This window comes from Streptopelia decaocto (assembly GCF_964273445.1).
Source record: "Streptopelia decaocto genome assembly, chromosome: 9".
NCBI classification, from domain to species: domain Eukaryota; kingdom Metazoa; phylum Chordata; class Aves; order Columbiformes; family Columbidae; genus Streptopelia; species Streptopelia decaocto.
This window is the reverse complement of record NC_138664.1, coordinates 4,424,800-4,445,152: the sequence shown is the minus strand read 5'-3', so window position 1 is coordinate 4,445,152 and position 20,353 is coordinate 4,424,800. Positions and strand designations below refer to the sequence as shown.

General features: G+C 43.6%; 1 protein-coding gene across 2 annotated transcripts in view; it reads left to right on the top strand.

Moving 5' to 3' along the window:
- The window catches only part of CEMIP (cell migration inducing hyaluronidase 1), a 54,515-nt gene that overhangs the window by 18,752 nt on the left and 15,410 nt on the right, over nucleotides 1–20,353 (top strand). For both annotated transcript variants that reach the window (XM_082060979.1, XM_082060978.1), the window contains exons 11-17: nucleotides 4,077–4,252; nucleotides 4,828–5,037; nucleotides 10,565–10,770; nucleotides 13,958–14,027; nucleotides 14,873–15,001; nucleotides 15,712–15,797; nucleotides 18,667–18,798. In XM_082060979.1, the coding sequence (XP_081917105.1) occupies nucleotides 4,077–4,252; nucleotides 4,828–5,037; nucleotides 10,565–10,770; nucleotides 13,958–14,027; nucleotides 14,873–15,001; nucleotides 15,712–15,797; nucleotides 18,667–18,798 (1,009 nt within the window). The remainder of the gene's footprint in view (nucleotides 1–4,076; nucleotides 4,253–4,827; nucleotides 5,038–10,564; nucleotides 10,771–13,957; nucleotides 14,028–14,872; nucleotides 15,002–15,711; nucleotides 15,798–18,666; nucleotides 18,799–20,353) is intronic.

Genomic DNA, 20,353 nt, shown 5'->3' with positions numbered 1-20,353 from the left:
ACACCATGAAGGACACAAGGGTTGAAGGGCTAAAATAGGATGAGCTACCCAGCAGGAATCTGTCCCAAGATGGCTTAGTTAGCTCTGAACTCCTTATAAATTTTCATCCTTTCTGCTGTATGTCTTTTTACTGGAAACTTGATTTTCCATGAAAAAGTTATTAACTCAAGGAATATTTATTCCTTAAGACACCGGGTTGTACTGCGTGAGTCAAGAATCTGGTCAGCTCACCCAAACCATGCTGCGTTGCATTACAGGCTTGTGGCTTAGGGATGCAATAGCAAACCCCATCAACATAATTCAGAATAATGAGGATTTGACAGGGTGCCTGTGTGCACATTTGTTGGTTATTAAATATAAGCAATAGGGGCATTACCAGTGATGACAAACATTTGACAAAATGATAAATCTGACAGAGGTCTGGGCTGGCATCTACAATGAGTTGCACTGATTTTAAAGATGCCCTGAAGGATTCACCGTCACTAGATTACGTGGGCTGAACAAACAAGTTTGTGTTCAGCATTTCCTTTAAAATCTCTCGTTTAGGAAACAGGAAAAGACCATGAGAGAGAAGGTCTTAGCTCTACTTTATCTTCACCAAACCCAGACCTTCAAGTGCCTGTTTCACTTCTGAAAGGAATATTTAGCAGTTTGTGTCATTTAGAGCCAAGACATTTAGGAATGCATGAGTGTACCTGGGAGGGTTTTCAGAGACATCTGTCTAACTTTCCAGAGCTCAGCACCCTTCCAGCAGCTGAAATAGTTTTAAAATTCCACCCTCCTTAGGTTTGATAAAGCCTGTGACCCAGGTTTTATAGGTAGGTTCAATGTGGCAGGTTTTGCTGGAGCTTTGTACAGTTTGGAGGGACTCTGCTTTGAATTGCTTTGTTGATTTAAGCATGCCCTATCATCTAGGTTTATCTTAATGCATACTTTCTTTTAATAATTACCTTGTCCTCACCAACAACTGGTGACTTTAATAGTCACTGTCTTGAGTAATGAGCATGAATTTTGCTGAATCAAGGCTTCTACCAGGCAAGCCCACACATTAAAGAAGTTGTTCCCTGTTAATTTACATTTTGCTAACTGGAGGTGCCGGTATGACAAATGGAGCAGCAAATCCAGGGCATTTTTTCCTGTCCGTCGCACAGGCCTGTTGTGGGAAGACGTAATCCGTGTCACTGCAAGGCTTTGTTTGGTTTAGATTATAACATGGCACAAGCCTGGCTTGCTGGCGAGGCAACATGTGTCTGTGAGGGATGCAGCAAGGCCAAGCCCAAAGGAGGAGATGGTGAATCAGTGACCCCTGGGGCTGTTTGCAGTTGGGCAATCACTGGCACCCGCTTTGACGCTGAAGCAGCAGACACGTTCCTCCCACGTTCAAAGCACAGTGTTGCCTTTTCAGTATCACCACTTTAGTGCCAGTTCGCAAACCCCTGGCTTGGGTTTGCCCATGGTCAAGTGCCCAGGGTCTCAGATATCGTGACCGCTCTCTGGGAAGGCTCCACATGCTGGCTGTGAGCTTCAAATTTGCAGTTTTGCAGAGTGAGAGGCTCCCATCCCTGTGTGAACTCCCTGAACTCGCCACAAAGCAGCCTCTCTTTTGCTTTTTTTCCTAAACGTGCCCCAGTGGCTCCTTTCAGAGTGCCGCATGTCTATGAATTGTCTATAAATGCACATCGTGGTGGTCCCGGCTCCCTGGGAAGCGCCTGGTCCTGGGGTGCTGGTTTCCCACAGGTATTTGCAGCACCTGAGGGCTCCTGTGCCAGGGTTTGTCTGGTTTGTCTCCCGTGAGCTGTTTCGGGAACTTGGCCCCATTGCCATGGGGAGCTTGAATTTCACACTGCCAAGAAGAGAGGTTTGTTTTTCAAAATTCTGTTAAAGGAGCTATTATTCAAAATCCATTTCTACGTTGGAAGGGAATTGCTTTCCATCTCTCCTTTTATCTCCAAACAAGTCAAGTCAGCAAAAGCACAATGTGAAAAACATGCACCCAAGAAGTTATATTTAGAAACTGGTTAGTCCGTATTTAACATTCCTGTCAGTGCTTACACTATTTTGCATGTCTGGACTAGTGTTAAATTAAATTAAATACATGCAAGCATGACATTTATTATTCTAGAGCTCAGCACATGAATAACAAAACTGCCTATCTAATTTCACTGCTACAAATCCTGGAGATGTGGCTTGAAATAGGATGTTCTTGTGATTATCTGAACTTCTTCCTGCATTTCAGTAAATCAAGGAAAGGTCAGCTCCGGGGGAAACTGAAAAATAACAGCTTAAAAACAGTTTCATAATGAGAGGCTGTGTTGCTTAGCAGACTCACTCAAGGGTCCAACACAGAATGTCCTTGTGTGGAGGACACTCACGGCAGTGGCTTTTTAAATGTACATGAATAAGGACAGCGAAGCTACTTTTTGGGAGAGCTGGCTCTGGTTTTGGCCACACACCCAATGAGGCTCACTGGCTTCAGAGCAACAACAGGGGGAAGCCCAGCATCTTTCTGGGGAGGCAATCGCAAACATGGGTGAAGTGCAAACCTCTTTGCCTCTGCAGACCTTTGTTTCTGGCTCTGGACACAGAGCTCAGAGGAGCCACATCTTCCCACCGCAGCCCTGGATAAAAACACCCACCCATCCTGCCATCACCACTCCTCTAGTTAACAGTGTTTTTCCACGTGTTCATACTATTTTGGAGGTGGAGGTGCCAAGGCAGAGGGCACGCTTAGCGGTGTGAACTCCGTCCTGCAACACAGCGGTCTTGGAGCAAGGAGGAGCACTCACCCTTCCCAAATCCCAACATTACCATCAAACTACACTGCTCCCAGCTCCAGAAGGAAGAGGGAGTGAATGGTATTTTCTTGTCTTTGCTATAAAGTCAAAGCATCATGTTTTGGTTAAAAACAAGATGGTTTCAATGTTCAGAATCCTCCCCTCAACTTGGCACCTCCGCTTAAGCATAAAGTGCTTTGCAGCGATAGCCAGGCTTCAGACTTGCCATTTGTTTCTAATTACAGCTTTGAACGACTCCATTGAAATCAAATACATGCAAGTGTAGCATTCCTGAAAGTTCAGTGTTTACTTAAAGAGTTTATTACTTATTTTTACTGGAATAATACAGAATGTAGTCAGTAAGATGAACCTTTTCCCAACTGCATTCTCTGCAGAAAGCCACAGAAGGAAGGAGGGAATGTGAATATGTTTGAATGAAATTACAGCAAAGAGATTATTTTGCTTTCTAGACATCTGCACTGCCTGGACTTCACCCCTTTCTCGTCCAGCCAGGGAAGGCTTTCTGTGCTTTTAACCCCGCCACAGAGCCAGGTGTGTGTGGACAGGGTTCTGAGCAACGTGGCTTGGCAAAGAGAGATGTGATATGGGGTTCATGGAAGATCCTATCAGCTCCGACTACACCAGGGCAAAGGGAAGTGTTGAGAGCAAGTTGGAGAGATCTAAAAGATGGGCGGATCTAAAATTGAGAAGTTTTGGAGGGCAGGCAGGAGGAGGTTTTGCAGCCCGCAAGCTGGATGCAATTGTCCCAAGCCACAATTTCCACAAGGCTCTCTGTGCCCAGTCCTCTCCTTGCTTAGATTCACAGCCACGGCGTTAGCAGGATCAGACTGATGCTCGCCTGTGAGCAGTGCTGCAGGATCTGAGCAGCTCTCAATGTCTTACTGTAGGAAGTGCTGTGCTATCCTTGGGGATTTAGACTCTTCGGTAGCTGCATCATCAATTTCCTTTGCATTGGATGTTCATACACAGCTGATTGTTCTTGAGTGATCTCTGTCCCTTTTCAAGGTAGGAAATGTGTTTTGTCTAATGGGCTGTGGGTTTAACTCCCTGGCTAAATGAAGCAACTTAAGACCAAAAAACCTCACTTCCTCTTTTGCAAATAGCTCAGCAAGACCTTGGGTGACACCTGCGCTCCAGCCTTCCCTCGTTTGAGGAGTCAGCCAACAGATTTTGCTGGTTCAATGACTCTTTTCATTATCATGCCAACCCCACCACAGGAAGCACAAGGGGAAACCAGCAGCATTGGCAGAATAACCCTGAAACTGGATCTTGTTCTTTTAGGGAAAGCAACATACCTCCACACTGGTGAAGTCATTGATGGTGTTGACATGCGGGCAGAAGTGGGGCTGCTGAGCCGCAACGTGGTGGTGATGGGCGAGATGGAGGGGCGGTGCTATGAGTACAGCAGCAAGTTATGCTCCTTCTTTGATTTCGACACCTTTGGGGGACATATCAAGGTAGGTCTGGGGCCCTTTCCTTGCACTTTCCTCCACCCAACCACATCTTCACATACTGAGGGAGCCAGGATGCAGAAAGACAAAAATCCATCGTGTCAACTGCTGAGCAAACAGGCTCTCCCCAGAGTGCAGCAGATCCACCTCACTGCTGCCTGTCCCTTGGCTTTGAAGTGCACTTCACATCCCTGCAGATGTTGCTCAGCCGGCCAGGCTGGTGCTCAACCCATCCGAGATACTATCTCCACATCCCAATATCAGTTTTCCCCAGATTCTGCTGGTGCTCAGCCAGGGAGTTTGATTTAGGCCCAGCTGACTGAAACTCATGCAAACCATTAAATGTAAATGGTTTTCCTTCTGAAATTAAGTCGCATGTGGCCGTGGAAGCAGTGGTGGGATTACAGAGTAACTATGGTCCCCTTAGCCACTGTGACCCTCTTTCCCTTACCTTGCAGCCATACAGTCCCTTCTAGGCAGTAAGTCTCTCTAACAAATAACAGTATAACCCTTCCTACTCCCATATTAAAATAACTTCTTGTGCTCAACAGTTTTTTGACTCATGTTCCGTTGTTCTTCAGATTGGTCTTGGTTTTAAGGCTACACATATTGAAGGCCTAGAATTAAAATACATGGGCCAGCAGACAATGGGACATTACCCGATTCACTTCCATATGGCTGGAGATGTGGATGAGAAAGGAGGCTACAACCCTCCAACGTACGTGAAGGATGTGTCCATCCACCATACCTTCTCCCGCTGTGTCACAGTCCATGGGTCAAATGGTTTACTGGTAAGAATCTCCAATGTCTACCTTAGAGATCAAGGCACTAGTTAAAATATTTCCTCATATCATGAAAGCAGGTTAATTATTGCAGGGTGATGTGTATTATTGTTAGAGCTAGTGTCTGACTCTTCCCCCCATCCTGATGGTGTGTCTATACATTCCAGGCATATTTCAACCTGCATTAGAAAGGAGGAGGCTGATGTGGCACTGTAGGCTGTGTGTGACTCAGAGCAGGCAGAGCTGTTGTCTGTGTGCAGAGATGTCTGCAGACCAGCCCATCTCTAATGAGTAGCTAGATCTATCTATAGACAGACAGCTTGCAATTCAGAGAGGATAATCAGAAGGTTTAAGTGTGCTTCATCTTTCCTGTAATGGTGGTTTGTGTTTGCAATGCCATTCACAACATTAAGCATGCACAGAGCTCTGAGTTGTCAGAGATGCTCTCCAAAGCGAGAAATCCTTTTGGATAAATCTATAAAATGATCTATGCTTACCAGACAAGTTACAGAACACCAGAGATGGTAAGAACATGTTCAGATGTAGTGGTGCCTTCTTCTTTGGAGTAAAGATGCAGAGGGAAAACAACGCTACCTTACTGAGTAACCTGGAGACTGGCACGTAACCCCAGAAGGGCTTTCCTAACTCTTATCCTGCTTCTGATAGCTGCTTCTTACCTGTATTCAGGAAATGTGCAGAAATCTATCCCAAAAGCAGAGCTGCTGAAAGTGTGAAATAAACATCAGGTTTGACTCGACAGCTTTTCCCCGCGTATCAGCTCAAATATGAAGTCTTAAATGCCAAGATTTCTGTAGGCAGAGAATTCTCACCCATTCAGTGAGAGGGCAGTGTATTCCAAAATGAAAAAAGTGCCTGAGAGTCCTGAAGAGGAACATTTGTACAGTCAAGAGCCCTGCTACCATATGAAACAGTTTTAAGAGAAGACACATCATTGGCAGTTGTAACCTGGATAGACACTGTGCATTAGGAATTCGTACCCATACCACTGTTCTAAAGTTATTCTACCATCTCATTGTAGAAGCCTGTAAGAACCTATTTTCCTTGAACTTATTTGGGGACAGCACTTGATTTCAGTCCCTAGCTAAGACATGATTTTTGCCCTTTACTTGCCGAAAAATGCTTCCTCCTGACTGTAGCATGTGGAGGGCTTTGTCTTACAATCTTCCTTTTGTCAAGGACTGTGGGCTACAGCCTCTAAAAGTGGCAGAATTGGAAAAGAAAGTCACAGGCATAATTAAAATGCACAGAAGTTGAAGAAAGGGCATTGAAATTGCAGCTTCAGAAGCAGAGTAGCCTTTATCTGCTATTTATGAATCTGAGGTTTTGGGTTTGACCTCTGTCCTTTTAAGTTTATAACATGATCCTAAAAACCTACCACGTGAGCTCAGCTTCTGAAGAAAAAGAGACATTCTACTATATAAATTATATAAGGTGTTCAGGGTCATATGGCATCTTCCCAATCCAGAGTCACCAGCCCAGGGTCTCGGGATGCAGCCGATGTGCAGAGTGGGACGGCAGCGTTGCAGGGTTCGTGTGTCACACCAGCGTGGGCTGTTACCAGTGGCACCATAAACATGTTCTCTGGCTGCACAGAGGTTGCACAGCTGTTGAGCTGCAGGCCAGCTAAAACTCTGCTTCTGTGAGATCTTCATTCCCTGGTGATTAATACTTGCCAAACCAAATACTGAGAGCCTGGCATTTTTGCTATCGGTCAGTCGGGTGGGTTCATATAGGTAATTTGGAAATAGTTTTGTCTCTTGTGCTTTCTCCAAATGACAACAGTGCTGTGGGGGATCCATGGCATAGGGATCCGTGTCCTCAGGCTTTTCCAGACAAGACGGCATGGTGAAATTTAGACAGGATGATGTAGCTGATGAAAGCAGCTTGATTCTCTTGCTGTTGCTCAACAGCCACAATTCCTTAAACAACCATGCTTTGCAAGAGAAATCTTAGAATTTAGGACAAATAGTCTGAAATGTTAGTCAGGGCTTTAATCCCTGTTGATTATAGTTTATCAAAATGTGTGAATACTCAATCTACTTGTAGTGCTTCACCTGTTTTTTATTCTAACTGTATGATTATTGCTGACAGCTGAAAAGAAAGCCCCAGTGAAATACAGCATTCTGACCAGGTTTGTTCAGTTGCATCATAGAAGTCGTGCTCCAAGGTTGCATCACTTAAATGTTTTTTCATTGCTCTGTGATAGACATCTGTAGTCAAGCAGCTCCATGCCTTGAGTCATCAGGTGATCCCACCACAACCTCCTCATCTGCTCTCTGACTCTGTTTTCCTTCCTCTCCTCTTCCTTCTGCCCCAGATACATTCACAGATACCCACGTGAATCTCTGATGAGTACAATGATTGTTCTATACATTTCCTAGTTACCTGTTATCTTTTTACTTGGGCAACCCTTCGTGTTTCTACAGGCACGAAGACCATTTGTGCAAACAGTGATGAGCTCTGTCTTTCCCCAGGTGACATTCATTCCCTCTGAGATCAGGTAGATCCAAAGCATACTTGATGCACACAAGCCATAATTCAGAAATAGCAATACAAAATACCTAGAAGGGCTATTAAACCTCAACACTTAATGATGTCCTTATCTTTAGGCCACTGATTTCAAAGGGGCTTCTTGCATGACTGTGGTTGAGCACCCGTGCAAATGCCTTAGCAAATGGGAGAAGGGCATCAGGTTTTTTTAACTATCGTTAAAGCAGGCTGGTAACACAGGCTTCCCTGCTTCCTTTGCTATCACTTTTGGCATGTCACTTCAGAAATTCTCATATGGAAAACACTAGGAGAAAAGAGTGCCCAGTTATTCCCAATGGCAGAAATGTACAGATCTGTGCAGTACGCTATGAATAACTGTCTCAACATGAATTCACTTCATTAACGAGCTATTCTGCACTTGTCTACAAGTTCATGTTCACTGGAAGGCACAGAGGGTCCTTCTGGAAACAAATCTGTAGAAATTCTTTTCTCGCCACAATTATTGTTTGAAAATGCAATAATTACCCAATGTTTTCTTTAGTACATTGTCCGTAAACCCACCTAGTTATGCCACTGCAATCCCGGGGATGAAACTTTGCTCTGATTCCCACTCTCTCCACTGGATCCCAGTGTGCGAGCTAAAATAGAAACAGCCATTGGGGAGGAAAATTAAATGGAGTTCAATAAACAGTCTGGCAGAATCCAGCGGAGAGCTGTACTTCATGGTATAAGAGGTTGTGCTATCTAACTGCCTGAGTGGTACCTACTTTTAGTAATCCAGCTATACTACACAGCAATTGTTTTACCATGAAGGCCATCATCTTGCCATAAATTATTCATGGTTAAAGTAAGATTATGGACTATTAAGAGGGTTTTAATGAAATAAAAAAAATAAATCCATTGGAAAAGTTATTTTGGAACAAGCATCTCATTTGCTATCCAAGCATTTCAGTACTGGGCTTGTGTATGAAAACACGCACAGGAAACTAAGTCAGAGCTGACCAAGAGATGAGATATGGGGAAAAGTAATTAATCAAAGAAGGGTAACAAATATATTAAGGACCAGGTCCCTGGCTGATAACTCTGTGTTGTTCTGTGGGATTTTAAGGATGAGTTAGGAGAACAACAGGTGTTTGCTGGCTCTGAGCCCCTCTGCTGATGCACATTCCTCTCCCCATACTAGGAGATGAGGAGATGGGTTCCCCTGTCGTGTTACTCCCCATGCACAGAGCTGGGCTTTGCCCCAGCCTTGGTCTGGTCACTGCAGGTTTTCATGTCCCAGTCTTGGTGCAGTGCTCTGCTGGCTGGAAAGATCAATGGTCATACGAAGTGGCTAGCATTTATCTACCAAAACCTTCTCTGTCATCTAAATGTCGTGGCACCATTACTTACATGTCTTTCCAATATTATTGTGTGTGAGAGAAAACAAATAGATTCTGGTGGCAGTTTCTGTGCAATTCTGACATCTCTGTGATTACGATTCCCTGTACATGTTGGAAAACTTCTTCTGAAGATAGGTCACTGTCCTGATGTGTTCTCCTATCCTGTAAACCTTTACAACTACAAGACTAGGACAACTCATGCTTCCAAGGAAGGACAGTTCAGTCTAGTACATATGTTTTACACCGAAATAAAGAAACCTTGGCCTTACAAAAGCTATTATCTAATTAGATCGGGGAAGTTAGCAGTAAATTTCAGTGAGGTAGCTTAAAGGAATGCACCACTTTGCAGGTCATTTTAGCTGTGTTTAATTTACTGTGATGACTCGTGTTCAGAGATTTGAGTATTTACACTGGAGCATGGATGATACATAATAGATGTGTGTGCAGATGTAAGCTTGTAATAGATTTGGCAAGCAAAGTATTCTTTCTTATGTGAAAACATATTTGTAATCATTTCAACACTAGTCCTGGGATTTGATTTGAAGCTAGAGCTCATTTCCTCAAGAAAGAGGCATGTAGGTGACAGAGATGTCTCAGGACTGTTTACAAAAATAATTCAGGTACTTGTGTGCCTGGTTCTTCAAATGACACCATAAAAAATGAGTCTTCTATCTACTTTAATATTGTCTTTTGCCCCTTGGCAATTGCTGTTTCCTCAGAAGCATTTGTAGGAGCACACTGGTGTCAGACTAAGCTTAGTCAGGAAGTTTTCCTAAGTCCAAGATGGTTGGTGGGTGATGGCTGATGGGAAGAGCAAGGAGAGAGCCCAGGAGAGCCAGCACTCCACCTGGCCAATGGAGACCTGAAATTCATTTTCCATATCCCAGACATAGCCACTACCAACTGATTTGTTGGACATGGTGTGTCTGAAGGCTGTTGTTTCTCATCCAGTCCTAGCCTTAGGCTTTGAATTCACATATCTGCTTCTGAAATTGTTTTCTCAGATCTTTCAGTGGGGTGATGGGTATTGTTCTGCCCAACACAAAGGTATCCCAATGTTAACAACATTCAAACCAAAACCAGAACAGCACTGATTAACACCAGCTGATTTGTCTCAGGGTCAAGTAAAGCTTCTGTCAACAACTTGGAAAAAAGGATCAGGTCAAACCTAAGACAAGCCAGCCTGTCTGGAAAACAACTTGCTGCCTCTCTGATAGCCTGAAAAAATATTTTTTCAGCTCAGCTGCATTTTTCAGATGCATTTTATGTAGCTGCTCATGTAACTCCATGTGAAGATGAATGAGCCCAGATGTGATTTGAACATCTACCATCCTCCATTCATCCCCCACCCCATGTTTTTTCCAGCCTCATGCTAAGATAGTCTCTGATTTCACAGGCAGAGAAAAGAATGGAATGAGCATTTCCTAGATGATGACAAATTCTAATTAAATGTAAGTGTTGGAGTTATTGCTTAAACTATAAGCTCTTAAGAGCAGGGAGCAATCTTGCTTTTCCTTTTGCTTATGCATCCTGAGTTCAAGAGGATACTAAAGTTCCTGTATGACATTAATGTAAAGTTTTTTCTTATTATGTAGTGGCTGAAGGATGAAATCTGAGCACAGACCTTTGTTTTGTACACGCAGGTAAAGGACGTTGTGGGTTACGATGCACTGGGCCATTGCTTCTTTACGGAAGATGGACCAGAAGAGCGCAACACGTTTGATCACTGCCTTGGACTGCTTGTTAAACCCAGCACCCTGCTCCCCTCAGACCGAGACAGCAGGATGTGCAAGCTGATCACGGAGGGCGCTTACCCAGGGTACATCCCCAAACCTCGGCAGGACTGTAGGTGAGTGAGCACCTTCCTTTTCTCCTTTGCTTTGCATGACTTAACCATAAAAGATAGTGTTACATATAGATGATCATGTAGTCATCTGTGGAGGTTTGGGCTGCATGCCACAAAGGTTGGGAGAGCAGCCTCCTTGGCATCTTTCTACTTGTGCTGTTTAGGCGCCTACATACATAGGGTGTAATTTCCATTTTTATCATAAAGTCAATTGAGATAGTTGCTACTTCAGATATTGAAAATCTGTCTTTCAAAGTACACTGTGATGCCTTGTGCCTTACGGAATGTTGGCTCCCATGGCTCAGCAAAAAGTTGCTGAGTTTAGAATGGGCTGGGTTCTGACATCCACGCTCATGGTGAATGGTTGCTGATTTTGAAAATACTCCCATCAATTCAGAAGTCATTATTTACGAAGAACAGATACTGTTTAGTGATACAGCATTGACATTATGCATTCATTTGGCACGGTCTGCCCAAACTATGGAGTGAAACCAAAATAATGTATTAAATGCAGTTTAGCACAGAATTTGAACTTGAAAATAAAAGACTGAAGACTCTATGCACCCATTGGATTTCTAGTAGTCTATCTATACATGAGCTCATGAAAAAGTTTCCATGAGAACTTCTGAAAACTTCTGTTTGCTGCAAACGCTGTATTAAGTTTGAAAAATACTGAATGCCTTTCATCTCCTTTTTAGTAAAATCCTTTCCTGTATGTGCCCTTGCAGATCTGCCAGCTAAGGTTTAGATGAGGATTATAGAAGAATTTACAATAAGAAGGGATTTTAAAAGTTCTTTTTGCCATTCTGTTGTGTAGTAGAAAAAAAAATCAGGTGAAATATAGAAGAAACACAGCCAGCTTGGCTGAACAGTTAAGCATTAGAAATTTTTCTTAGAGGAATTCCTGAGTTCTTTATTAGCAGTAATTTTGAAGCACAGATTAGAGAAATGCCAGTCACAAATACTGTAGTTGTAGTTGACCCTGTCATAAAGCAGGGTGTCGACTCACGGAGCTCCTGAAGGCCATTCTAGCCCTCCTTTCCATGACTTCCCAGCTGTTTTTTCTGTCCAAAAATCTAGGTGCACAACCTAGGAATATTATTTCATTACTAATTACTAGCTGTTTAGGGAATCTATTAATTTTGATACATATCAGGAAGCTAATTCTTTCTTTTTCTTCCCTCATTCCCCCAGCTCCTCTTACTCTTAACATAAAACCTGGGTGCTCAGCAGCTAGGCAAGCAGATCCCCAGCTATAGTCCAGGTAGCATAGTAAGTGGTCTGGAGAAGATCTGTGGAACCGTGTTTTCAGAGTATTTTCTATTAATAGCTGGACATCAAGCTTGCCTTTAAGAGTTTACAATTGATGGTGGATCATCCTGAGGATAAGCCCCTGGTGCGACAGAATGGAAGGTCTTCCAGGATGAAGTTTTGTCTTGTAGTTTTGTTGTAGTTGATGTGGGGGAAAAATCTACACTAAAAAAAGAGCTAATTTTCAGACCCACAAAAACTCAATGAGAAAGTCTCTGGAGCCAGACTTCCATCCTGGAAATGAGACAGTTAGAAGCTGATTGATGCCTAAGAGCTAAAAATCTTCAGGGGATTTCTTTTATTTGGAAATACTCTCAATATGCTGAGGCTATATCAGTATCACCCCTTCTGTCCTCAGAACAAACTGGGGTTCTGTCCAAAGAAACATATTTTTAGCTTTTGAGTTTGGCAAGGGAAAGAGATGAATTTGTGCAATGCTCTTTTTCACATCTGTGTTTGTTTATGAATTAAACTTAATGTCTCCATTCATAAAATAAGAGTTAATCAACCATTGTGCTCCTTGTCCACTGATAATCCATTTAATAGCCAGAGGGATATGTTTTCTTTCATTTTGACGACTGTTATATGAAAAAGTGCTAGGAGTGATAGGCGGAGGTCTAATGAAAAGGTCCTATGGTACTTTGATCTGCCATGTCTTCCTTTACGAAAGAATTCAAGGTCTGATCAGATAAATAACTTGGGCTCACCCAGCCTGAAGATACCTGAGTACCGTAACACTGCCCCTGGGGCAGCGGCCCAGGCCCCCAGTGCAGGGACGGTGGACAAGCACTGACTGCAGCTCATTCAGCTTGGAAGAGGCTGCTAGAAATTAAGACAATAGGAATGTGCCAAATGACACAGGAACCTGTCCAATCCACTTGGCTTTGAGGAGCAAGATTGGGCTGAAAGACAGGTCCCTGTGGAAATACAATGTCCTTGCCCTTGCCTACGCAGCAGGAGGTACTCTATAGATCATCTCAAATTGTTTTTTTTCTAGACTAGTCCCATGCCCAAAATTAGAAAAATTTTGCTGTCTTTTAATGATAAAGCCGCACAAACAGAACTTCATCTTAGGCCAGTAAAATCAGTTGGCCTAAAGCCCCTGTGAAGTCCTTCATAGCAAATTTGAAATAGACATTAGGATTCCATAGGTTTATCCCCTGCAGGAGGGCAAATCTCACCCAACCAGTTCAAGGAGCCAGTCTGCTGGCTCTAAGTGCTGGATGTTTCCCTCCCGAAGTTCATGTGCCTGTTGGTTAATGAATGCTGTATGTCACAGGATGGACAGTGATGGATTGATCTTTCATCCTTGATGGGAATCTTTCAATTAAGAGTCTTTTATGTGCATTAGACAAATGGAGTCCTTTTGTCCCAAAAGAAATGCATAGGGGAGTGGGAGCAAATAAAATTAATGAATCACAGCAGCTCTTGGAAAAGGCGGGTACTGGGGTACACTTGCAAAGCCCTTAAGAGGCAATTCGTTGGGTGCCTGGATTAAATGAGTCTCTAATGAACCTGAGGGCTTATTTGGGGGCAAAGTTCTTTTCTGTGACTTGTGCAACAGCATATTTTTACCTTATCATAAAACATGATTGACATCTGACAGCTTCATAGCAGGCTTGGAATTGCAGTCAAAATTCCTCTTTTAATACTTGGGGTTTTAAAAGATAAGGCCATGCTCTCTGTCAAACCTCAGAGGACACATGTGGTATGGGAAGAGAAAAAGAAGAAAAAAAACAACATCCCCTTTGCCCCCTAGGCAGGACCCCTTATCTACAGAGTTATTGGCCCTGCCCGTACTGGGGGTGTGTTGATTGCTGACTCTGGTGTGTGCTCAAAGTGTCATTTTCAAGTTATTCTTTGTTTTTCTGACCTGCAGCGCTGTATCCACCTTCTGGATAGCCAACCCACACAACAACCTTGTAAACTGTGCAGCCGCTGGATCTGAAGTGAGTGCAGAAGTTTCTTTTTTGGTAACAATTCAGACCAGTTACAGCCCTGAAAAGCGGAGGCTCTTGCTGGAATAAATATGCTTCAGTTACTCAGGCATTTTTGAAACTGCAAGATCGAGGCTTATATTAACGTGGCCAGTGCTGCCAATAAAAAATAATGCTTTTCTTTTTGCTCCACACTTCTTGTCACTTGCTGTTTCTAGAGCTGGATGGCTTTAACAAAATTCCCAGCCTTTGCACAGTGTGCAGCCTGAATAAATTAAATAGATGTGACTGTGGAGTCCCAGTGAAGTCTTTGGCAATGATTCTGTTTGTTGCAGTACAGTAATGGTGCTCTGAAATTTCAATCAGCACTAATGCTAATTCCATAGGGATTCTTGATCACATCAGGAGCCTTTATTTCCTACTAAGACAAATAAACAAGTAAACCAAGCCTTAAACAAAGAGATGTGGTCTTTCCAAAGCTTCCAAATCTGAGTACCTAGATTTGGGCTCCTAGATACATTTTTAGGCAACTAAATGAAAATGATCTGATTTTTAAGATGTGACCAGGAAGTCACCAGAGGACGTCAGTGTATGTGTTACAGATTTTGAAGGTCTCGCTTATAGTTTCACTACAGATGTCAGAGCTTAAGGCACCTTGAAGAAGTGAGGACATTAATGTGAATATATGTGTGTGTTAAACTCTTTGCCACAAATAGTTATCAGGTCAATGCTGCTGGCTGTGATTTGTTCTGAAATCTGCTGGCTTACGTCTTGCGGCTTTGCTGATAAATCCTTGGGCTAATGTAGACCAGCAAAGACGTTCAAGCAGAGGCTCAGATGTCCATTCTCTTTATCAGGAAACAGGCTTTTGGTTTGTTCTGCACCACGTGCCGACAGGGCCCTCGGCAGGCATGTATTCCCCCGGCTACTCGGAGCACATGCCGATGGGGAAATTCTCCAACAACCGAGCACATTCCAACTACCGGGTGAGTCTGCACGCAATGGGAATGCTGCCTCGGAAAAAAACACCATCTTCTCGCTCCAGCTCTTTGGGTCTGCAAGCTATTAATGCCTGTGCTTTCTGTTTCACCAAAAGTTACTGCAAGCTTGTTTGTGTCTGCAGATAAAGCAGCTTGAATGCTGGCGTGGGAGCTCTCGGAGTCAGCCAGCACCCGCTTCGCTTGGCTCTTGGGCATTCAAAGAGGCTCTTGCCTCTGCTCAGGCTGCTGCTCTGCTTCTGCGCTCCTAAAGTAGTGCCTCCAGGAGCATCTACTGGTGGTTTGTCTAATTATAGACCTCAGCTGCCAATGTTAGCAATTAGCTGAACAGCTTCTAGAGGCATAAATACAGGCCTCTGTGTCTGATCGCCTTCTCTTTACTTATTTACCCTTAGCATGCTGTGTTGTGGGGCTGTGTGCTACCGAGTGCTTTAGACTGCAGCAGGGTGTCTGTGGTTATGGGCATACACGCGTTTACCAGGGAGATGCCGTTTCTGGAAATCTGTGGCAGTTTGGGGGGATGTCTGCAGGTCTGGGTAGTCCTGGTAGCTCCTCTGTTTCACATGCTACAAACAGAAGCAGTTATTGGGATTGTGTGAGTGACTCGGGCTTAGAACAGTTGGAGGTAGAGCCTAGGGATGGAGAGAACTGTACAATATATACAGAATATTTACTGTAATATTGCATTTCTGTTTTAGGCTGGAATGATCATCGATAATGGCGTTAAAACCACTCCAGCCTCTGCCAAGGATAAAAGACCTATCCTGACACTGATTTCTGGGAGGTAAAGCATTTTGTACAGTTGGGTTTGGAAAATACTTCTCTATAGCACTGTCTGAAAGCTATAAAATTCCCCCCAAGGAAGTTGACAATAATCATAGCAATGCCTTTGGAGTGGCTTTTATTGAGAAGAGGTCTTAGTTTACCACTTTCTAACTTAATCCTCTCCATTACCCTTCCTAATGGACCCCCAGCACCCACACCCTTCTGGTTTTGTCCTTGCTTTTTAGCTCTGAGCTGAGCTGGTGTGAATGTTACATCTGCTACAGGGTGTACCGCTGACTTTTTATTTTTTGTAGATAAGCAAGAAAATGAAATGTTGTCCAGTCAACAGCCCCGTTAGGCATAACTTGCTGCAAGAGTTTCCCAGGAATAAGAAATTAAAGTATTTCCTGGAAATGCTGTTGATCTTCTTCATTCTTTTAGGACCTGCTTGAATAGGGAGTGCTTATGTAGCAGAGCTCACACTTTTATTTCCAGTTTCTGTCTACTCCCAAATCTGACACTACAATAATAATTACAATTGAATACACAGAGCAACCCATCATCCCTGCTGCTGTGCACAGACTCTGTGCAGCATCATCGAGTCATTTAGAAATACTGGAAACTTCTCTATAGAGCCTATCGTATCAGCAAACCTACCATGGTCTGGTGGCTTCTGAGAATCCCCACTCTTTGCCCAAAGCTGAGCCCAGTGAGGAGGCTGATGTAAGCAGAGGGCTTCTTGTGGGCAAAATATAATAGCATAAGGACCGCACTTCACAGTATCACAGTATGTTTGGGATTGGAAGAGACCTCAAAAGATCATCTAGTCCAATCCCCCTGCTGGAGCAGGAATGCCTAGGTGAGGTCTTGCACCCTTTTATCTCCTTAGAGTTTGAATCTGGCTCTTAACTTAGTTACCAATCCCATGGAGAGAAAAGGGCTTAAATATTCTCAAGTTTCATAGTTTTCTTTCCTGACAGACCAATTGCCTGCAGTTGCACGCAACCTGCATTCCCCCATGAGTGAGTTTCCTGACAGAAGAAACCACGTAGGGAAGAGAAACCTGCCGAAAACCCGTGCTCAACAGGGGAGAATGGCTGTTCATTTCTTCCTTTTCTCTTTTCCATCTCTGGGGTGTGAGTTACACAGATTGCTGTGGTCATGCACTGGGCAAGCACCACAGGGCTGGGATCAGTCCTCATCCCCAGGGGCACCCAGACAGAAGCTCACATATCGGTTATCTGTGATCCACATCACTCCAGTGCCCTGCCTAGCAGCTGATGCTAAAAGGTGTTCAAAAGCGAACATTATTTACATTATTTCAATGCTCAATTAATTGAAATGATTAATTATAGTCTACTAACAAAAGTAACTGCTAAAAAAATAATTTATTAAGAGCAGCCTGCTCTGCAAGTACCTCCAGATTCTCTTGGGAACTTGATGCTGCTTTTCCATGTAGCTGAACGTGTGCTTTGAGAAACTGCCTGCTGCCACAGGCGCAGTAAGTAATTACAAAAGGCAATTTGTCCCTTGCCATACAAAGGCAGGAACGACCCCTTGAAGCCAAGCAATTCATAATGCAGTCATGTTTGTGCTCGGGTATAACCCACCAGCACAGGCTGCAGCTCCGATTATTTATACCACTTTCCACTTTTCATGTGTCAAGTCTGAAAGACTGAATAAATGATTATAGCTGGACTGGCTGGGGCAGACTTGGAGGTAGGCTGGACATCTGGAGAGATTATTCTGCGTTCAGTTACAGCATTAAATATCCTGGCCAAATTCTGTACTCTGTAGTGTTCCTCTGGTTATACGGATGTGAATGAAACTGGAATCCATCTCAAAATATCTGTATTTAACAATGTCTGGGGAATTCACAAAGGCTGATACTAAATCTCTCTGAAAGCAAATTCACAGTGATGAAGCTGCCAAAACAATATTCATTTACTGGAACGCTATCAGCCTGATGCTCAGTTTTAGACTGATATGATGGCCTATTAAGCAAAGCAAAGCGCTATTGAATATCTGTTAGCGATTTGACAGCTTGGCCTTGCTACCCGTTGGTGAGGTATGAATTTTAATCTCTGGACCATCCGTTGCTGGCACGGAGTTGGATACTCATCTGTCAGCTTTCTGAGCTGCGTAGTGTGATGGAAGATGCTCCTTCGGTAGCAGAAGGGAGAGCTGTGCCTGGGTAAATGACAGCTGAGCTCAGCATCACCATTGCGAGCCAGATCCTTGCTCAGATCCTGTGGCCGACATGCAGCAGCTGAGGGCACACATTGCTGCATTTTCCGCTTGTGTCTGCTTTTTTCCTACATCAGGCCAGTATTTCATCATACTTGAGAACTTTAGAGTTAAAGCATCTCATATGTGTGTCCTGGGAACATATAGTGGGAATAGCAGAGGACATAATCTCAGCCCTTCTCCAAGATGTTTTAATTCCTTTCCACAGCAAGCAAAATTTGGCAGTGGTACTCCTTGCCACAGTATAGCCAAGGTTAGGAGATAAGAATGCTCAAAAGGGAAAACGAAAGGATATTTATCTAAATAACAGGAATGTGCTAAAGGATAACAGTAAGGGATTAAAAAATATCTCAGGCTTTTGGGAGCAATAATAAACTTTCCATGCTTTCAGCAATATATCAGCAATACAATAATGGAAAGGTGAAAGGAAACTTGGAGTGGGTCTTTACAACTGCTCTGCCTGGACCGTCCTTCCCTTGGCAGCTGGGTCTGGCCATCGCCGCTTGCCTACACACGCCACTTGGTTGGACTGTTCTCCTAAAGCTGTTCCTGAGTTAGCAGAAACCAGATGTTCAGCAGAGTTGTGCACCGAGCAAGGCTGCCTTCCCTCCCCAACCTTTCTTCTCTCCTCCTGGTTACAGATACAGCCCACACAAAGATGCTGATCCTTTGAAGCCCAGGGAACCTGCAATAATTGAGCGCTTTATTGCCTACAAGAATCAGGATCACGGGGCCTGGCTGCGGGGTGGAGATGTGTGGCTGGACAACTGCCAGTGAGTTTTGCCTTATTTCAACTCTCAAAGTTCAGCCTGGTGTTTATGGCCAGCATAGCTGTGGTTCAGACTATTTATATTGCTTTGCACCTTTCATATGGCCAAGATTGAAATACAGATGAAACGTTAAGTAAACACAGGCATTATTTTACACAAACAGAACCTGCTTTGTCTGAACTGTTTTCTGATTATTTCTCTATGTGATTCTGACCAGCGTTCAAAAATGGTCACACTCACGCAGATACATAGATGAAAATGACTAGAAATAAACCACAATTTTTTACATTAGAAATGAGATGCTTTGAAAAGAAAGCAGAAAAATCCACCACCTTCCCTGGCTAAGCCAGCTCACAGATCAGTTTTATGTGGTTCACTGTTATGCTGAATAAGCAAGTCCTGACGGAGCAGACATAAAACTATGCATCATACCAGTGAGGGAGGGAGACTGGGCAAGTGCATGCTGTACCCTTTGAAGGCCATTTCCTGCGCTGGTCAGAACAGATATTTGTTTTGCGCTTGAAAACAGACGATCTCCTACAGTTTCTTTTGCTGAGCCAGGCTCTTGATATCAACCTCAATGAAGAAAGTGGAGAAAAAGGAAAAAGTTACTTTAGGAGGCATGTTGTGATAACCCTGGTAGGAATAGCTGTCACACTGTTATCTGGTGTCCAATTACCGGCCAGAGCTGCCTTACCTTCCAGTGACCCAAACCTCTTAAAGCAACCGGTGGTACGAACAGGCTCTAGTGACCAGTCAGGCTGGCAAGAATGAGGCTGTAGCAGAACACTCAGAAATACAATATTGATAATACAATTTATGCTTATTTGAACTTATGAGTCAGAAGTGTCTAGCACACTCCATGACCAGCAAGAATTGTCTTTGCGGATCACACTCATGTCATTTAGACATCTGTGTTGCTTATGGAGCAAATGCAGCGTGTGGAGGCTGCTGGAAGACTGAGTAGTTCATCAGTTTCCGGCAGCAAACCTATAAGTGCACATGAATTTGAGGGAGCAGCCATCACACTGTAATTGTCATTATAGCCACAGTAATTTCCATTTGTATTGCTACAGGAAGACTTATGCATTACATTAACGAAACAAATGTTAATGTGGCGTGCGGTATATAAACTACTGTGTGTGTCTGTGGGGCTGCCGCAAGCAGAGGGGAGGCGATAGCGTGTGGAGGGCTGCCATCTACAGACAGACACGGGACAAAGCTGGGTTTGCTCTGCTGCCGACTCTGCTGCTGGTTTTGCTGAGAATAGTGACAGAAGTGTTAAGTGTGGCACTGATGTGCCGATACCATAAAGGCTTACTCATACTGTCACATGAATTCCTATAAGCAGGAGTTGTGGACTGACAGTTGTGATTTAGCTCGTCTGAAAGCTTTGGAATTTCAGCAAAGTGGCTGGACATTTTTTTTTTTTTTTTTTTTTTTAATCTTATTTTAATAATAAGGAAGACCTGATCTCTGTCTTCCTGTTGATGAAAGAGAAGCCAAGCTTCTCTGCTTTTATAACACCTTGTCTTGTAAAGATATTTTACAGAAGCAG